This window comes from Ahaetulla prasina, chromosome 2 (assembly GCF_028640845.1).
Source record: "Ahaetulla prasina isolate Xishuangbanna chromosome 2, ASM2864084v1, whole genome shotgun sequence".
NCBI lineage: Eukaryota > Metazoa > Chordata > Lepidosauria > Squamata > Colubridae > Ahaetulla > Ahaetulla prasina.
In genome coordinates this window covers 118,687,068-118,706,580 of record NC_080540.1, presented here as the reverse complement: position 1 = coordinate 118,706,580, position 19,513 = coordinate 118,687,068, and the positions used below count along the sequence as shown (strand labels likewise).

Sequence of the window (19,513 nt, the reverse complement as noted above, 5' to 3'; positions counted from 1 at the left end):
GTAATTGGCTTGTAATTACTTGTTTCCTCTTTTGTTGGATATTTCATTATCAGGTAGGTTTTGCCAGATGTTAACCAATCTTCAATTTCACCACTTCACACTGTTGTTAAACTGCTTGGCAACAAATGGGCATAGGCCAGTCAGATGTTTCAACTGAAAACTGAGCAGTTCATCTTCACCTGGTGCTGACCAGTTATTGATCTTCCTTGTCTTTTTCTCTACCATTTCAGCTTCTGTTTTGTTCTTACCTACCTCCTTTAGCCAGGCTCTATTCTTCTTATTGAATTTATTTGGGTTGTCCCAGAACTGCACTACTTACTCTTTATCAGGTGTTGACTGGTTCAAAGCAATCTTTTCACTGATGGATTGGAAGCTTCAAATGGAGATTATTGTTTTTTTAAATAGAGCTTTTAAATAGAGCCTAGCCCATGCACATTTGTTTTATTTAGAATTCAGGAGTACTTAAGAGGATAGCATCACCAAGTTATTAGATCAATTATTAGCATGAATCTCTTCTCTGCAAAAACTGCTTTTTCTGTGTCTTCCAGCACTTTCAGTTCTACATCACTAGCAGTCACTTCTTATAAACTAAAAAAAAGTAGCCTGGATTTGAAGCAGCAGTCCTGATTTATTGGGCCACTTCTGTGGGATAAGTGGTTTTCAGGGTCCTGTGGACTCCTTTTCCATCTCTGAGGATAGCCTTCTGAAAGAGCTGCAGCCACAACTGATTGTAGCCTCAATAACAGCTGTTGTCCCAGTATTACCACACACCTGTCCACAAAAAGGAAGCAAAAGAAAAGATCTGACGACTTCCTGGAGAAATGAAATCCAGAGACCGTGCTAAGAACTTGAGAGCTCTATTTTAATCTATTCAGAATTTCTCTCCTTCTCAATTCTATAACCAGAAGCCATGTATGGCAACACAATAAGCAGGGAAGCAGATCTTCCATGCAAAGTTTGGCGTCCTCTGCCTGCTGAGCCTGCTGAGCCTGCTGAGCCTACAGAGCCGAGTGGGCTCAGCATTGAAGGTAATTGAGTGAAAACCTGGCTGTGGAGGAGGGGAGGGGATGTGATACGGCACACTTCATAATGTACATAATGGGTTTCACTGGCTGTAATGTTGGTTTGTAGACTGCCATCTATATGGAAAATGTATCTAAAGCAGGATAAAAAGATACGAATGTGGGATCTGATTTGATCATCAGTTCCAGGAAGGAAATGAAAGGCTGAATGGAAATCTGGGATGAGACCACAAGCTACTTGGAATGGTCAGGCAGAGAAAAGGCCTGACTTGTAAAAGTCAGATTCCTGTACTTGTAAGAGTTATGTAGAAGAAAAAATTGTTCTAGCACCACAAGCTATTCTTGTTGAAGTTTCTTCATATTTATTGCTGTTAAGAATGTACAGCTTTAACCTCCAACGTATCTTTTCTACAAATATCTCCGATGAAGATTCACTAATGGTTTTTATAACAGCACCATTCCCTGTGCTGAGTTGTGGCTTACCCACCTATCCTTGAGTTGGCAGGAAAACTATATTAACAAAAATGTGCTGCCCTTATTCTGTCTGTATTGCATCTACTGTATTTTGATTCAGTGCCAAATAGTGCTTTCCTCACTATGCACCTATAGCATATAACAGGAGGCATTACTTAAAACAATTGATTCCTTTGCATTGGCTTCCCTTCTAACATCTCAGTTGGTAGCAAAATATTTATCATGACAGTGATACGGGAACATTCAAATTCAGCAAATACGAGTTCCTGTGCCTTTTCTCTTGATAGACTGAGTGCTGAGAAGTAAATGAGATCAGACATGCAACCACACAAACCCTCACACAGTTATGCAGAAGCTGACTTGGCTATTTCCAGGAATGAGAAGATGGAAAAACAGTGGACTGCCATTAATCTTTCTTGTCTGATCAAACTTCGCCACCCTCACCCCCACCGCACAAAAAAAGGAAGATGCTCAATTTCTAGAGGAAGCCAAATGTATATTGTAAGGATGAGCAAGAACTAAGTCAGAAATTTACTGTGTTACAACATGAAGTTAAAGGGTAGCATGCATCTAAATAATGTTGTGCACCTTGTGCAAAAATTTTCATAATCCTGAGGTTAACTAATTCCATTCACTTTGGAACAGATTATGACAACTGCAGCGTAGAAAGTAACTATGACAGTATCTCGCTACCTTGTGAAAGGAAGACACCAGCTAAACCATTGGATCCTGATATAAAGGCTGTTACTGGTATGATATCTATATTACTAATACTAAATCTGTTTCAATTTCACTCAGAGTCTTTCCTTCCAAGGAGTCTTCAACAGAATCCATCCTCAGCTTTGGCAACAGAAAGAACTGTCTTCACTCTCTTTGATGTTTTGTTTTAGGCTGGCACATATTTTGCAGAACAGAAATAGTAGTGTAAAGATGCTTAAATTGTAATTTGGATACCAATATCCTGAACTCGGGGAATAAAATTGGAATTGCCAGGCCATTGCAGTATCATTGTAAACAACTAAAGAAGATAAGCTCACAGTTGTTTTTCCCATTCATTACTTTTCAGTTTATTATCTTGCAAATTCAATCTGAAAATATATCGATTTCCATGCATATTTGTCCTTGCAAAGCACATTTTCTAGAGCTGTTATTTCAAGCTATTTCTTCCTATTATATTGTGCATATGTTATATTCCATTAAAACATAGGTTTTGTTTGCTGCTTTTAAATGTTCACATTTTGTGTGCATGTTACATTTTGCATTTTGCGAGCTACAATTGCACTTCAACATTCTGAAAAGTAAATTGTGGTATACAAGTTTTCAATTTATATATACACTGTGTGTTTGAAAAATGCTTAGTGTCATATTGCATTTCCCTAAAATGAAAAGTAAACACTTTATTGCTTGAGATTTGGTGCCCTCTCTGGTGACTATTCATATAGAAGGAAGGAACAATATTTGCAGAGAAGGTTGTTCTTACAAGAGATTTTCTACACCTCTTATAGGAGCAGCCTTTTTCAATTCACTCAATATTTTCAGTTCAAACAATCTTTTTCAATTTACTACAGAATGTTCTAAAAACAGGCAGTCTGCACAAGAAAAGTATCATTCTACATCTAGCCTGTTGTATTATCCTGCATTTTACCAAATTTTTTTTTTTTTTTTTTTTTTACATTTATATCCCGCCCTTCTCCGAAGACTCAGGGCGGCTTACAGTGTGTAAGGCAATAGTCTCATTCTATTTGTATATTTACAAAGTCAACTTATTGCCCCCCCAACAATCTGGGTCCTCATTTTACCTACCTTATAAAGGATGGAAGGCTGAGTCAACCTTGGACCTGGTGGGGCTTGAACCTGCAGTAATTGCAGGCAGCTGTGTTTAATAACAGGCTTCTTACAGCCTGAGCCACACCGTGAAACCCAAATGAAGGGTTGTTTCTTCCTTTCAAAATCTGTTAACCTGTTCACACTATTATAACATTAGAAACCTCAGCCATGTTTTGCAGCCCATGAGGCCAGTCTGATTTATACTGAAAGGCTCTAGTCATACATGGGACTTATCATCTTGTCCATGGAGATTTCAATTTCCTGGTGCTTATGCTTTTTCAAACATAAACTTCCTTCACGCCCAGCTCACTGCTCACAAAGGATTCTCTAATGCAAATTTAGCATGTTATCAGACCTATGCCATCATGTCACCATAACATCAAAGTTTACAGGAGAAGGCCTTCTACCCACAGGTTTCTTGCTACATCACCAAGAACATGGAGCTAGTGAGTGCCTACTAGCCCTGGGGGCACAATGGTTAGAATGCAGTATTGTAGGCTAATTCAGCTCACTGCCAGGAGTTCGATCCTGACCAGCTCAAGGTTGACTCAGCCTTCCATCTTTCCATGATCAGTAAAATGAGGACCCAGATTGTTGGAGGCAATATGCAGGCTCTATAAACTGCTTAGAAAGGGCTGTAGCACTATGAAGCAGTATATAAGTCTAAGTGCTATTGCTATTTTTGGTTTGTTTTTTAATTTTGGTTCTGCAATTGAGACTCTTCCCCCCCCCCCACTATACAGCAACCTTTCAGAAGTTGAATTTTATCTTTGTTTTTGAGAAGATACTGGATGAAGTTAGATAATGCACACAGCCAGATATGTGGATTGTGATAGGAACAGAATAAGCCCTTTTCTTTTGTGGAAGGTGAGAAGAATTGTGTTAATCCATAACCCACACAAGTGGGGGATGGAACCAGTGGGATGAGAACAAAGGATATTTAACTGCTGACTACCTTCAAGGCAGCATGACTGTCTGGTGTTCTCTACTTGCTTCAGATTTTTAAAAAATGTATATATGCTGGGATAATAGTGCTATGGATTTCAACATAAGACAGAAATATTTGGGCTGTTAGTGTGGAAAGCCTGTGAGAAAGTATTCCCCTATCAAAAGGCAGAGCAAAGTTATTGCACCCTCTTTTCTGGATCATATATGATGTCTGAATAGATGCAAGTATATGCTTGTAAACAATTGTGAATGAAGCAGGGTAACTACACAATCAAACCCTTGTCTGGGTTTAATTCTCACTTGTTTTTTTGAGTTTTAATCCAGGCTGTATCAGTTGTGGCTCTCTTTCCCTGCAGGTCCATCCATCTTTTTTCCAACCCGATGGAAAAAGTACTGGAAAAGAAACCGAATTGGTGTTCTCTTGATCCTCACTGGTATCTGTCTCCTCCTTAGTTTCTTCATCCTCTTCTCAAGTGAGTGATTACCAAAAACTAATGAAGCAAACCCCATGGACATGCCAGTTCCATGAGATGAAAGCAATGGGGGAGGGTAATGACATTCAGTGGAAAAGAAACATCAATTGTGCTTAAACATATAAGGGATGCAGGGGTGCTATTCAGCAGGTTCTGACAGGTTCTGGAGAACCGGTAGCAGAAATTTTGAGTAGTTCAGAGAACCGGCAAATACAACTTCCGGCTGGTCCCAGAGTGGGGTGGGAATAGAGATTTTGCAATATCCTTCCCCCAGGAGTGGAAAGGGAATAGGGATTTTGCAGTATCCTTCCCCTGCCACACCCACAAAGCCACACCAACAGAACCAGTAATAAAAAAAATTGAATTCCACCACTGAAGAGATGGTGTCAGCAAGCTGGGGAGGAGTGAGTATTAATATATGGACACAGTACCTATGGATGGCTGTCTCAGATTGCTCTTTTGCCAACTGGTTTTGATATATAGCCCATTTCCTTCGTATTCCTGCCTTTCAAAACTAAATGGGAAATATTTCATAACCAATTCCTTCAGCACAGCCTTAGTTAACACAGTGGAATCCAAGTGCTGAGACATGAGTTGGGAAAAAACAGCCATCATGCAAAAGCACCCAGATTACTCTCAATCAACTACATCGCAAAAAAGGGTCTAAGAGTTGTAAACTTAATCTTGCATAGCTTCTTCTCCAGAAATATTACACTACTAACCAGAGCATACAAAAACATTTGCAAGACCAATTCTTGAATACAGCTCGCCTTTCTGGAACCCACACCTCATTTCGGACATTAATACAATTGAGCGTGTCCAGAAATATTTTACAAGAAGAGTTCTCCACTCCTCTGAATACAACAAAATACCTTATGCCACCAGACTTGAAATCCTGGGTTTAGAAAATTTAGAACTCCGCCGCCTTCGGCATGACCTGAGCTTAATTCATAGAATCATCTGTTACAATGTCCTTCCTGTTGAAGACTAATTCAGCTTCAATCGCAACAATACACGAGCACACAATAGATTTAAGCTTAATGTGAACCGCTCCAATCTTGATTGCAGAAAATATGACTTCAGTAACAGAGTTGTTAATGCCTGGAATGCACTACCTGACTCTGTGGTCTCTTCTCAAAATCCCCAAAGCTTTAACCAAAAACTATCTACTATTGACCTCACCCCATTCCTAAGAGGTCTGTAAGGGGCGTGCATAAGAGCACCAATGTGCCTACCATTCCTGTCCTAAAGTTCCCCTTGATTTTATCCAACTCGTATAATTGTTTCATGCTTATACTTATATATATGCTTATATGTCGTATAGTTATTTCATGCTTATGCTTATATATACCATTGTGACAAAATAAATAAATAAATAAATAAAAATAAAATAAAACTACATTCCTGCTTTGGTTCCTGCAGACACAGAAGTATCTTCCAGCTGCATGTAAGAATACAGTATAGTTCGTGAAATTACATTTCTTTCTTTCCCTTCCAGATAATTCAATAGAAGAGAAGAGAAAAGTCAGCCTGCAGAAAACGGAAGAACAATTACTCAGAATAGAAAAAAAATTAGGTAGACTACAAAATTGCAGAGGTAACTATGAAAAACAAGTCAACACGACATCAGGAAAAGCAATGAGACCAGAATTCATAAACAAAAGCCTCCATTCAACATATGCTTGAAGAATAAAGTAGTAAGGAAGCTTTAGACTTAAGTTATAGCAAACCTAATATGTTTCTACAGAAGAATCTCTTTGACTGGGGTTCAGACAACCAACTAAGCCCAAACCAAATATATTACAATATAGTTTGGTGTAATGTGTGAACTCAACAAAAATCAGGTCACATTATATCTCTGAGAATTAAATACATTTTACAGCCCGATGCAATATACAATATATAGTGATACGTTTAGTTGTTTCAAGTAGCTTACATTGCTCTACATCCACATAGGGCAGGGGAATTGACATAATACTCTACTTTTCATTGACAAGCACATTATCTCATTTTAAGAAAAGTATTAGCGATTTAGTTCATATACTCTTCAAAGACATTATGGGGTTTCCACTACCAGAATCTTCTCTGTGGGGCTCAGATTGCATCCTTGTTTCTTATTTTTGGAATGGCCTTCTCTCATGTTAACCAAAGCATTGCTTGAAGCATCTAGTTTTGGATGTTCTATGACCCCAGCCATTAGAGCCTATTCACAAATAATTTTAAAGTGAATCAAGCCTTTGTAGAAAATATACAATAAACCCAGCTTCAGTGTGCTTGCAAATTCCATGAGCATGAATTTATAAGATTAACTTTTCTGGACAATATCACAATAGCCTTGGAAAGATCTACAGGTCTCATGTCAGAGGTCTGATCTTCAAAGAGAGACAAGAGAAGGGAAGGGGGAAAAAACTGTAGGGGAATTGCATTTGATAGGGCAAAATGAAGTTTGCAGTGCAAGATATTCAGATCTTTCCCCAATTTTTATTATGTCATCCACCTTTGGTCCAACCAACAAACCAGGAGTGGAAAGCAATGGAAGAATTAATGGAGAAAAGAGCTACAAATCTTTCTCTCTTTCACTCTGCCAGGTTGTAGCATCCAACACTGGAACACTCTATTGGTGAAGTCCTATTGAATTATGCTTTTTTTTTGTACATAGATTAAAATGATTAGAATTTAAAGGATGTCTCCTTCAAGCACAGGATGCTGACCAATGAAATCTAGTTGTAATCAGGGATCACTCAGAATTAAAAGGAAACTATTTGTAATCTGATTCAGCATCTTACATAGGTTACATAGATGAAGATTGTTTAATTCAGGGGTCTCCAACGTTGGCAACTTTAAGCTTGGTGGACTTCCCCCAGCCAGCAAAGCTGGCTGGGGAATTCTGGGAGTTGAAGTCCACCAGGATTAAAGTTGCCAAGATTGGAGACCCCTGGTTTAATTTATGTTTTAGCCTTGTTGAAGAGAGGCACACCTTCTATCATGTTGAAATATGCATGTGTTGTGAAGGAAGACTAAAGACTGCTGGCTGCAGACTCAAAGGGAAGAAATGAATGTGTGTTGACTGGAAAACCACTGCCCTCCCCTCTAATTTTCTCCTTGCTATGCCTCTGGAACAAGGTGACTGTAGCGTCCCGAATAGCTGGAAGGAATTCTGCCCTCACAAATATACCCTAAAATGGGTTTCACATTTTGTTTTTTTTTATATAAAGTTTGTTATACTTCTGCCGAGATTGTTCTCTCTCACGAGGAGGGAACATTAGTCTCATATAATCCTAAGAATCTACTATATAACATTCAGCTAGAAGGTGGCATAATTGGAATTGTTCCACTTCTTATATTTTTATCTTTTAACTGCCAGAAATCAAATCAAATCAAACCTTATATTGTCAATGCACAACATGTGTTCAATGAAATTGAATGAGCCTCCTTTGTTGCAGCCTCCCCTGAAACACAAAGACGGAAAGATAAGCAAGGACGGGATTCCCTTGTCTCTATCCCATCCCAGGTGTCGAGTCCAGGTGAGGTTCCTTCTGAAATTTAGGTCATGGCAGTGAAACCACAAGTATTTGATTCCAAAGAAGGGAGACAACCAGAATATGAAGAAATTTTCAACCTTCCACCCTCTGGACTCAGCAATCCACTATAGTGTTTAAGAGAAGCTGACTTCCTTTTTCCTCATGAATACATGTGAGCTAGGAATTAACCCCTTTTAATGTCAGACCTTCTTTACCAAGAAAAATGGGAATAAAGTAAAGAAAATGTCTTCCCACCTTCAGTATAGTAAACATAAGGAATTTTAGTAATTTATCACTTTCTCTTCAAATATAACAAATGATATCTTCTTCATGTCCCATCCCTTACCTACAAACAAATCCTTAAAGCAGCATCATTTCAATCATAGTATCAGCCATTAAGTACATTAAAAGTTACTAGAAATAATGCCTATTTTAACCTTGATCAAATAAACCAACTTTATATTCCTCTCTTTTACTTCTAACAAATGTAATCTTTAGTCCATTCAAACCATATCATAACATTTGATTTCATTTCTTCTTTGTCCCTTCTTAAGAGATTATTCAAAACTTTAGCAAATCTGTTTTATAGATCCAAAATAGAAAAATTATTCAGGTCATTCTCTTGGTTTATTATTGGTATATCGCTTTTAATTATTAAAATATCAGCCAGTTTCTTTTGTATGTCCAGGGTAACTTCCTTTTCTTTTTTTCTGCCATTCTTGTAGCCAGTTGTAAATCCACTTTCAACTCAGTCTCTCTCTTCTCAGGTAAAACCAGGGGTGGGCTGCTGAGGGTTCGCAGGGGTTCAGGAGAATCTCTAGCTAAGATTCTGTTTTGAGAACTCCCAAATCCCTTGTTTTTTAAAAATTCAAAACAAACACACTTTCTCACAGGAAGGATTCTCTATAGTTAGCTCTATCTTAATTCCAAAATCTTATTTCAATTTTATCTGGGCCCTTAGTTTATTTGAAGCTTTTTAAAATCAAAGTTTTAATCAACCATTTGCTGTTTAGTTTAAAAAAAAAGTTTTTAAGCTGGTAGTTAAAATTTTCTTTCATCAAAGATTGAAGGCAGAATCATCCAGTATTTTCAGATTTGTCACTCCAAAAATTTCTAATAGATGAAAAGTAGTTAACAAGCAGTTTCCAAATGTCATTAGAAAAGGAAGGATACAAATTTAGGGCTCTTTTTAAAGTGATGACCAAGGTTTGAGTAACGTGGTTATTTCCTCATCTCTCAGTTCTTAAAATCGTTTGCAAACTGCTGCCTTGCAATTTCCTTGCCAGGACCAACAGTTTGGAGTATTTGAGGGTTCTTTTTTGTCCTCTCCTTTTTTCAGACAGGTACGAAGAGCTGGTCTACGCACTAGCTCTTCATTCTTCTAATCTATCCTGTTGTCAGCTCTGTTTTTTATCAAACTGCCTTCAATCCACCAGTTTTTTCTTCCCGTAGTCTCTGCCCCCATTTTTAAAACAATTCTTCTGTACAACTTTCCTGTTTCAGAAATTTCATGGCAGACAAATGTTTACTACTTCTCTGACACGGAAGAAAATTGGGAGATGGCAAGAAAAAAATGTGCTGATCGTGATTCTCACCTTCTCATTATTAATACCAAGCAAGAGCAGGTAAACTCTACATATTCCTGCAAGGAACAGCTTTATTCTTTTCTTGTACACCTTCTTTGTAGTACAACTTCATCTTAACCTTTTCCCACTGTCTGCCTCCTGTGTAGAATCTGAAAAGAGAAACCAAGTATCAGCATCCAGTACCTTATTTAATAGCACTTAGAAATAGCACTTACACTTATATACCACACCAGCAAAAAATATTACTAGTATTATTTTCATTTAGGCAGGAATTCCATAGATCAGACTAATACTGTTTTGTCCTTGCCTCTTTTAGCCCTATGCTAATTGTGTTCGTATAGACTCAATGAACCATAAACATGTTAGCTTTGTGCATTGTGAAAATCAGTTTGGGTTTATTTATTTATTTATTTATTTATTTTATTAGATTTCTAGACCGCCCTTCTCCCGAAGGACTCAGGGCGGTGTACAGCCAAGATAAAAATAAACAATGTACAATTAAAAATAAATTAAAAACTTATTATACAGTTAGGCCGATAAATTAAAATATATAATCTAAAAAAACCCAATTTAAAACTAAATAACAATTAAATTTAAAATCTAACCAATTTAAGAGTTGCTAATCTATATTTTGGATATTGTATATATTGGATTAACTGAGTCAACTGTGCTTCAGTTAATCATAGCAAAGTGCAACCACAATCTCTTCTTCCTTCACTTGTTCAAGCTTCTCTTCCCAGTTTCTGCTTCTTTTGCTGGACACCACATATTGTTCTACAGGTAGTCTTCCACTTATAACCATTCATTTAGGTATATCAAAGTTACAACAGTACTGAAAAAAATGATTTACCAACAGTCCTTGCAGTTACAACCATTGCAGCATCCACAGTCACATGATCACAAATTGGACGCCTAGCGTCCAGCATGTGTTTACGAAAGCTGCATCGTCCTGGGGTCACATGATCACCATTTGCGACTTTCCCAGGTGTCTTCTGACAAGCAAAGTCAATGGAGGAAGCTGGATGTCCTTAAACACCATGTGCTTCACTTAACTGCAGTGGTTCGCTTAACAACCATCTGGAAAAAGGTTGTAAAATTGGGCATAGCAACTGCCTTGCTTAGTAACAAAAATGCTACTTCCAGTTGTGGTCATAAGTGAAGGACTGCCTGATAGAATTTTTCTTGATCAAAAATATTGTGGGTCCATACAAAGACCTTATTGGTATTCTCTGAAAATAAAAACATCTGGCAGCTGCAGGGGCTTTTTAAAACACCTTTTTTATCTGCATAGAAAGATAGCAAATGTCAGCCACAGAAATATGGAAATGAGCTTCATTGGAGGAAACAAATTCACAAGGTGGTTGTTGTGGAGAAACTAGGAGAGGGAAGGAGTATTATATATGTTTATTTGTTGCCTGAAGTTACTTATAAAGTGTTGGAATACAGTTTTCTTGTATCTTTATGCAACAACTACAGTAGTATTTAACAGTAAATGGCAGTGTTTACAAGTTTGGATCTATGGTATATAGTCTAAGTTCTTTTGTTCTAAGTAGAGTTTCCTGTTTCCTGTAACAGTTAAGCAGTAAAGCATATGGTGACTGTAGTCTTTGTTTGATCTGTGGTGCTATATATAAACAAAATTTCTTTAACTTAAGCTTTAACCAAAAACTTTCTACTATTGACCTCACCCCATTCCTAAAAGGACTATAAGGGGCGTGCATAAGAGCACAAACGTGCCTACCGTTCCTGTCCTATTGTTTTTTATTCTTATACATATATGCTTATACTTCCTCATATTTCCTCATATATATATTTATATACTATATAACCATTTTGTGTGATGCTTATGTATATTGTTGTGACAAAAATAAATAAATAAATAAATTTCTAACAAAGTAATAAAGGTGAGCTAAAAATCTAACAAATAAATATCCCTTCTGATCAATATAGGGCTTTCCAATCAGGACAATTGTTAAATGGCTGCCAAGAATTGGAGTTTGGCGTGTCTCTTTGCTGCCCTTTAATGTGCATTTAGCTTTTTTTCCACCACAGCAATGGAAAAAGCCCCAGATAAGTGGGCATTTTATAACTGGCCACACTCAGCCATTTAGTGAATAACAAGCTCTCCCATCCCATGGCAATTGTTGAATGATTGTGCTCATAAAATGCCTTCCAATGTGCCCGTTGGTCCAAAATAAAAGGGGATACTGGTAATAAAGTATAAAGGTGAAGTGGAAAGGGAGTAAGCAGTAACAGCAACTACATTCAGTAGATTTAATAAACAGAAGTTGTTTATGTTTTGTTTCATTTTACAGTTCCAAAATGAAATGAGATAATTAAACTTCAAAATTAAAATACATCTTACAAAATAAAATTCCATGAGCTGAATTTTCCTTGAAATCCAAAATGTCAGACGTTAAACCTATATTTTCTTGGAATTAATCAGAATCACTGGATCCACCACTACCCTTTGTCTCTAGCCCCTCCTTTTTGATTCTGTAGATTATTGGGAGAAAGAATTGTAGTTCTTGCCAGAGATAAGGACTATTAACTTGCAGAGGGTTTTAAGATTAAAGTGGTGGATACAAATCATGAAGCCCTTCTATAAAATAGTATTACTTATTTAAAAAAACCTGCCAGCACGGGCACATTGACAGTGACTAAGTTACCATCTTCTAATGTTACCTAGGATTTGTCTTAGTTGTTCACCTCCAAGGTAGAAGTAGTTGTCTGCCACCTGAGGTTTTTTTTTTAATTTCTGTTCATCTTGGCTGCTACAGAAAAGTAATCACCTGGATTCAGGAGATAGTCAGCATTGGTGGGGAAGTAACCAGCAGTTTTGAGATTGTGATGAACCTCCTCCTGAAGAGCCTGTTCCTGGATTCCAGGTTTTAAGTCGCTATTGTCCAATCTCCAATCTATCTTTTTAGGAAAGATTGTCAAGGCAATGGTGGTGGACTATCTTTGAAATACCCTGGATGAAGTATGTGATTTGAACTCTTTTCTGCCATGGTTCAGGCTCCAGTATGGCATGGAGACAACACTTCATGTCCTGTGGACTGCAACCACAGGACATGAAGAGGGGTAGTATGCCCCTACCTGTCCTTTTGGGCTTCTCACTGACTTAATATCAACCATCCTACCTGGACTATCACATTAGAGACTGTTGGCACTAGCACTGACGTTACGTATTTTGGGTAATGAAACATCTGCAAGAAAACAACCAAGCTCAGATGTCTAGGAGTCTTCAGAGTCTTCGGAGAAGGGCGGTATAAAAATGTGAATGAATGAATGAATGAATGAATGAATGAATGAATGAATGAATAAATAAATAAATAAATGAATGAATGAATGAATGAATGAATGAATGAATGAATGAATAAATAGGAGATTCTCAGTCATCCAGGTCATGGTTGTCCCAAATATGCCTTTTTAAAAGGCAACTGGACTTTCTTTTGTTTTTCCTTGAAGACATTTTGCTCCTCATCTAACAGCCTTCTTCAGTTCTGCCGTTCTGCAGTTCTGAAGAAGCTTCTTGGATGAGAAGTGAAATATCTTCAAGGAAAAACAAAGAAAGTCCAGTTTCCTTTTGAAAATGCACCTTTGGACAATGAAGCTCAGAAAGCACCAAGGACCCCTTTTTATTGGCACCGTTTGCAGCAGTTCCACCTTTTTCTCACTGAGCAGTTTGACAGAGGTAGTAGGGGATGAGAACTCAACCCATTGTCTATAATAGATGGGTGCCACAGGGTCAGTCCTCCCTCCCATGCTTTTTAATATCTATATGAAGCCGCTGTATGAGTCTTCAGGATCTTAGGGTCCATTATCATCAACATGCTGGTGACACTCAGTTTTACATCACCACCCTTGGTCAATGTGGATGGAAAAAGACAGAGATTGTATCCGTAGAACTGGTGTTTGCATATCAAGATTTGCTGTCAACTCCAATGTTGATCTGCTTGTACTGATTCATGCCTTTACCACCACCTACTTGGAGTACTGCAGTGTATTTTATAGCAGACTGATCCCAATCTACTATATATAGAAATTGCCACTGATAAGTGATTTAGAATGTGGCAGTTCACATACTTACTAGGTTCCAGTGATGGAAGCATGTAATACTGATTTTGTGGGCTTGCACTGGTTTCCAGTCTCTGGGGACTACTATTTAAGACAGAGGTCTCCAACCTTGGCAACTTTAAGCCTGGCGGACTTCAACTCCCAGAATCCCCAGCCAGCTTTGCTTTGCTGGCTGGGGGATTCTGGGAGTTGAAGTCCGCCAGGCTTAAAGTTGCCAAGGTTGGAGACCTCTGATTTAAGATGTTTTCGTTAGAGCCCAAGCTGAGTAGGACCAAAATTAGAAGGTACTTCATTTCTGTGGTAGCGCCAATGTTCTAGAATGGGCTCCCAATGGAAATCAGTCTTCTCCTCCCTACAGGCTTTCAGAAAACTATTGAAAATGGAACTATTCTGGAAGCATTCTCTTAATTTAAGCATTGCACCACTTTTATTTTATTTTATTTTATTTTTATTCCTGTTTGCTTCTTGTCGCCACTGAGGCTTTCTCACATTATTTGCTTTAAAATTGTACTATGATTTGTTAGTATATTCTATACTCTGTAAAATGCCGAAAATGTTAAAATGGCATGGTACAAGAAACAGGCAGGCAGGCAAGAAGGCATACTGATAAGTGAAGGGGCAGATATGGCGGAAGTGGGGGGCCGCATCATGTTCGGGGGGTGCGCGCTCGCTATCTAAGAGCGATCGCGCACTCCGGTCCCTCAGACTTCTCTTGTGCCCCGAGTGGCTGGAATCCTCAGAGCTTGGACCTTTGGCTGATGTTATGAAATGCAAGGTCCGTGGTGAATAAAGCCCCCCTGATTTGGAATTAGGAGACTTAGTTATTGAACCTTTGTCATGGTCAGATCATTCACTTCTTTGTCTGGACTTTCAGACCGCCATCCAACACTGCAGGGAGACGGGGCCACTGCGTTGGTTCCGTCCCAGGCGCCTGATGGACCCGGAGAGGTTCCTGACGGAGCTTGGGCCATTCCCTGAGGACCTAGCCCACGGCTCGGCTGAAGAACTAGTCGCGGCCTGGGAACGGGCCGCAGCCGGAGCTTTGGACCATGTCGTGCCTTTGCGGCCTCTGACCCGGCGTAGATCTCAACCGGCTCCTTGGTTTTCCGAGGAGCTGAGGGAGATGAAGCGCCGGAAAAGACGCCTAGAGAGTGTATGGAGGGCCAGCCGTTCGGAAGCTGACCGAACGCTAGTTAGTTCATATATTCAGACCTACCTAGTGGCAATAAGGGTGGCTAAGCGTGATTACGTTTCCACCCTTATTGCGTCGGCAGATAACCGCCCAGCCGCTTGTTCAGGGTGACCTGCTCCCTCCTGCATCAGGAGGCGCGGGACGATCCTCTGCAAGGGCGTGCTGAGGATTTTCGACAGTATCTGCACGATAAAATCGCTCAGCTTCAGGACGGATTGGACCAAAATTGGGTAGATTCAGGCGAGATGGCGGAGGTAAGTCTTGGCGATACCATCTGGGATGAGTTTGATACTATGACTCCCGAGGACATGGACAGGATGCTGGGAAAGCTAAATGCGACCACATGTTTATTGGACCCGTGTCCCTCCTGGTTGGTGCTGGCCACACAAGAGGTTACACAAGGCTGGCTCCAGGGAATTATCAACGCCTCTTTGATGGAGGGTGTCGTTCCTACCGCCCTGAAAGAGGTGGTGGTGAGGCCCCTCCTCAAGAAGCCCTCCCTGGACCCAGCTATTTTGGAGACCTACCGTCCTGTCTCCAACCTTCGCTTTGTGGCGAAGGTTGTTGAGAGTGTGGTGGCACGACAGTTACCCCAGTACCTGGATGAAACTGTCTATCTAGACCTGTTCCAGTCCGGCTTCTGACCTGGGTACAGCACGGAGACGGCTTTGGTCGCGTTGGTTGATGATCTCTGGAGGGCTCGGGACAGGGGTTATTCCTCTGCCCTGGTCCTTTTGGATCTCTCAACGGTTTTTGATACCATCGACCATGGTATCCTGCTGCGACGGTTGGGGAGTTTAGGAGTGAGGGCACCGTTTTTCGGTGGTTCTCCTCCTATTTCTCTGGCCGATCACAGACGGTGTTGGCAGGGGGGCAGAGATCGACCGCAAGGCGCTTCATGTGTGGGGTGCCACAGGGTTCGGTTCTCTCGCCTCTCCTGTTCAACATCTATATGAAGCCGCTGGGTGAGATCATCTGTGGTTTTGGGGTGAGGTACCAGCTGTACGCTGATGATACTCAGCTGTACATTTCCACCCCTAACCACCCCAACGAAGCTGTCGAAGTGTTGTCCCGGTGTCTGGAGGCCGTGCGGGTCTGGATGGGGAAGAACAGGCTTAAACTCAACCCCTCCAAGACTGAGTGGCTGTGGATGCCGGCATCCCGGTACAGTCAGCTGCAGCCGCTGCTGACTGTTGGGGGCGAGTCATTGGCCTCAATGGAGAGGGTCCGCAATTTAGGCATTCTCCTGGATGGACAGTTGTCTTTTGAAGAACATCTGACGACCGTCTCCAGGGGAGGTTTTTTTCAGGTTCGCCTGATCCACCAGTTGCGCCCCTTTCTAGACCGGGATTCCTTATGCACAGTCACTCATGCCCTCGTCACTTCTCGCCTGGACTACAGTAACTCTCTCCATGGGGCTCCCCTTGAAGAGCACCCGGAGGCTCCATCTGGTCCAGAATGCAGCTGCGCGGGTGATAGAGGGAACTACTTGTGGCTCCCATACAACACCTCTCCTGCGCAAGCTGCACTGGCTGCCTGTGGTCTTCCGGGTGCAATTCAAGGTGTTGGTTACCACCTTTAAAGCGCTCCATGGCTCAGGACCGGGTTATTTACAGGATCGCCTGCTGCCACTGTTTGCCTCCCATAGACCTTTGCGCTCCCATTGGGAGGGTCTCCTCAGGGTGCCGTCAGCCAAACAATGTCAGCTGGCGACCCCCAGGGGGAGAGCCTTCTCTGTGGGGGCACCTACCCTCTGGAATGAGCTTCCCCCAGGGCTTCGACAGCTCTCTGACCTCCGGACCTTTCGCCGCGAGCTGAAGACGTACTTATTCTTCCATGCAGGACTGGCATAAAACTATTAGTAATTTTAATTGGGTTTTTATGGTTTTAATGTGTATTTTAATTAATGGGCCAAACTGAATAGATTTTTTAAATGGGTTTTTAACTGTATATTGTATGTTTTATTGTGTTTTACCTGACTGGAAACTGCCCGGAGTCCTTCGGGAGAAGGGCGGTATAGAAATTAAATTATTCTATTCTATTCTATTCTATTCTATTCTATTCTATTCTATTCTATTCTATTCTATACTGCAGATTTCAGTTGCATGACATTTGAACAGAAATGTTTCCTCCTAGGATTTTGTGATCCAGACACTAAAACAATCCATCTGGCTTGGCTTAAGTGATATAGAGACAGAAGGAACTTGGCGTTGGGTTGATGGATCACCACTGGAAAAATGGTATGTGTGTGTGCGTGTGGGAGACAGACATATATACAGACATGCATGCCTACATACATACACACATTTTAGGAGTCACATAGATTAAAAATTTGCTGAGCTATCTGGAATCATATTTATATCTCGCCAACATTTCTGGCTTAGTGGCCCAGGAGGGAGGTGAGGGAATAGTTCCTTGTGAGAGGCAGGCAGGCAGGCAGTCAAGCACAGCTCCATTTGTGTGAGCAATGGGCGTGTGCCAGTGGTGGGTTTCAAAAGATTTTTACTACCGGTTCTGTGGGCGTGGCAGGGGAAGGATACTGTAAAATCCCCATTTCCTCCCAATAAGCTGGGACTCAGAAGGCAGAGAATAGATGAGGGTGGGGCCAGACAGAATTTTACTACCGGTTCTCCGAACTACTCAAAATTTCCGCTACCGGTTCTCCAGAACTGGTCAGAACCTGCTAATACCCACTTCTGGCATGTGCCCACTGCTCACACAAACAGACCTTTGCACACAAGCGCAAGTGGCCACTGTTCATGTGAGGGGAGCTTTGCATGGGAGGGCAAGTGGGAGCTGCTCCTGCGAGGGGAGCTTTGCACGCGCACATGCGCTTGCCTGCTGCTTGCTCAGCCCAGTTCCAAACAGGCCATGGCCTGGTAGTGGGCTGTGGCCCAGGGGTTGGGGACCCCCTGCTCTAATTTGCGTTCTTTTGCAGGCACTGAAGCAAAGAGTATTCATTCAATTATTTACTTTTCTCACACCCTGGGCAATTAACAATAAAAACATCAATGCTAAATAATAAAAAGCAGTGTAATTATTATACAAGCATATAAAAGAATCAACTAAAAGCTGAAGACTTAATTACCAGCAGCACTCAAATTGTTTACAATTTCAATATATCCAGATATTTCCCAAATATATCCCATATTTCATGTTGTTTATGTTGTCACAAATGGATATGATAAATGGATGAATACGGAAAAGATGTAGACCTGGGTCAATGAAATCTCTGATGTATGTAACAGATGAACAGTGGTTAATTCAGCAATGTTCAGGAAGACATTGTAGAAACCTTCTCATTATTGACAAGACTAATTTGGAATTCTCCTATCTTGTCTCATTATGGTGTAGTCTAACACCCTCTTGTGTTCTTTTTGGAGGATTTATCTTTCAGATCTTTCCTATTTACATAATACTTTTATTTATCCAAATCTGGAAGTTTTATGGAATAGAAAATATTTATGAAATTGTTATATGTTGATATGTTATGGAAAAATGGATAGATGACTGGCAAAAACAAAAGGAAATATCCTTCAAGTATTTAGTTTGCCAATACAAGTTACCGATTATGCTTTTGTGTAATACCATGTACCCAGGCAGTATAAAGATTCTAAATAAAGGAAAATATGATTGTTATCAGCAGAATTTCAGAAAGGAATAATGAATTTTGCCCCATTTTCAGGAGCTGGAGAACAGGTGAACCCAATAATGATGGGAAAAATGGTGAAGATTGTGCTGTCCTATATAAAGAGGGAAAGTGGAATGACATTCACTGTAACGCACGAGTTAAGTTTGTGTGTGAGAAGGAAGAGGTCTCTGTGCAATGACTTTCCTTGTATGTGTCTCCTAATTCAAGAGGGTTTCTCTTTTCCAAATTTGGTAACGAATTCCCAATATAATGCTTATTTGTATGGGTCACAACACCGCTGCCTTGGTTACCTAGATAATTCTGTCCAAGCAGGACTTTTAGTGATAGCTCATATACACAATATACCTTTCATAGTTTCTTCTCATAAAACTAGCCCTCTGCCTAAAATAACCCTGTCACTTGTTCACTAAGACTGTTTCCAATATCACCGTAACTTTGCTGAAATGCAGGTAGAGCAGCTTGGTAAACAAATATTTAAAGTAAAATGGAAATTATTGTATTTTCTAAAAAGAAATTTCCCAAACCCACTTTTTTTAAATTCCAGATTATTTTGCACTTTGCCATATTTCTCACTAGACTCTTTTTATTTCGGTTGGCAGAGCCATTTGGCAAAGTCATTTGGATTCTGTGTCTCCTATAGGTATCTTATTGTTCTCTAAGGAGCATCACCTGTAGATTTTGGTGGGATAATTGCACAAAAAAATTTTTTTTTAAAATGCCAACATCATTGACAATGCC

At 40.2% G+C, this 19,513-nt stretch overlaps 1 protein-coding gene across 1 annotated transcript; it reads left to right on the top strand.

The window, feature by feature from the left end:
- The first annotated feature begins 4,810 nt into the window (after positions 1 to 4,810).
- On the top strand, positions 4,811 to 18,953 carry LOC131190550 (collectin-12-like). The gene is made up of 6 exons (XM_058167886.1): positions 4,811 to 4,820; positions 6,246 to 6,341; positions 8,188 to 8,268; positions 9,667 to 9,890; positions 17,260 to 17,363; positions 18,809 to 18,953. The coding sequence occupies exons 1-6, from the start codon at positions 4,811 to 4,813 to the stop codon at positions 18,951 to 18,953; spliced, it is 660 nt and encodes a 219-aa protein (XP_058023869.1).
- The last annotated feature ends 560 nt before the right edge of the window (positions 18,954 to 19,513 follow it).

Bases quoted from the DNA above. Each gene is read 5' to 3' on its own strand.
- LOC131190550 (XM_058167886.1), top strand. The intron at 9,891-17,259 runs GTAAACTCTACA...GTTTCCTCCTAG, and splicing joins TTAATACCAAGCAAGAGCAG to GATTTTGTGATCCAGACACT. The intron at 17,364-18,808 runs GTATGTGTGTGT...CCCCATTTTCAG, and splicing joins GGATCACCACTGGAAAAATG to GAGCTGGAGAACAGGTGAAC.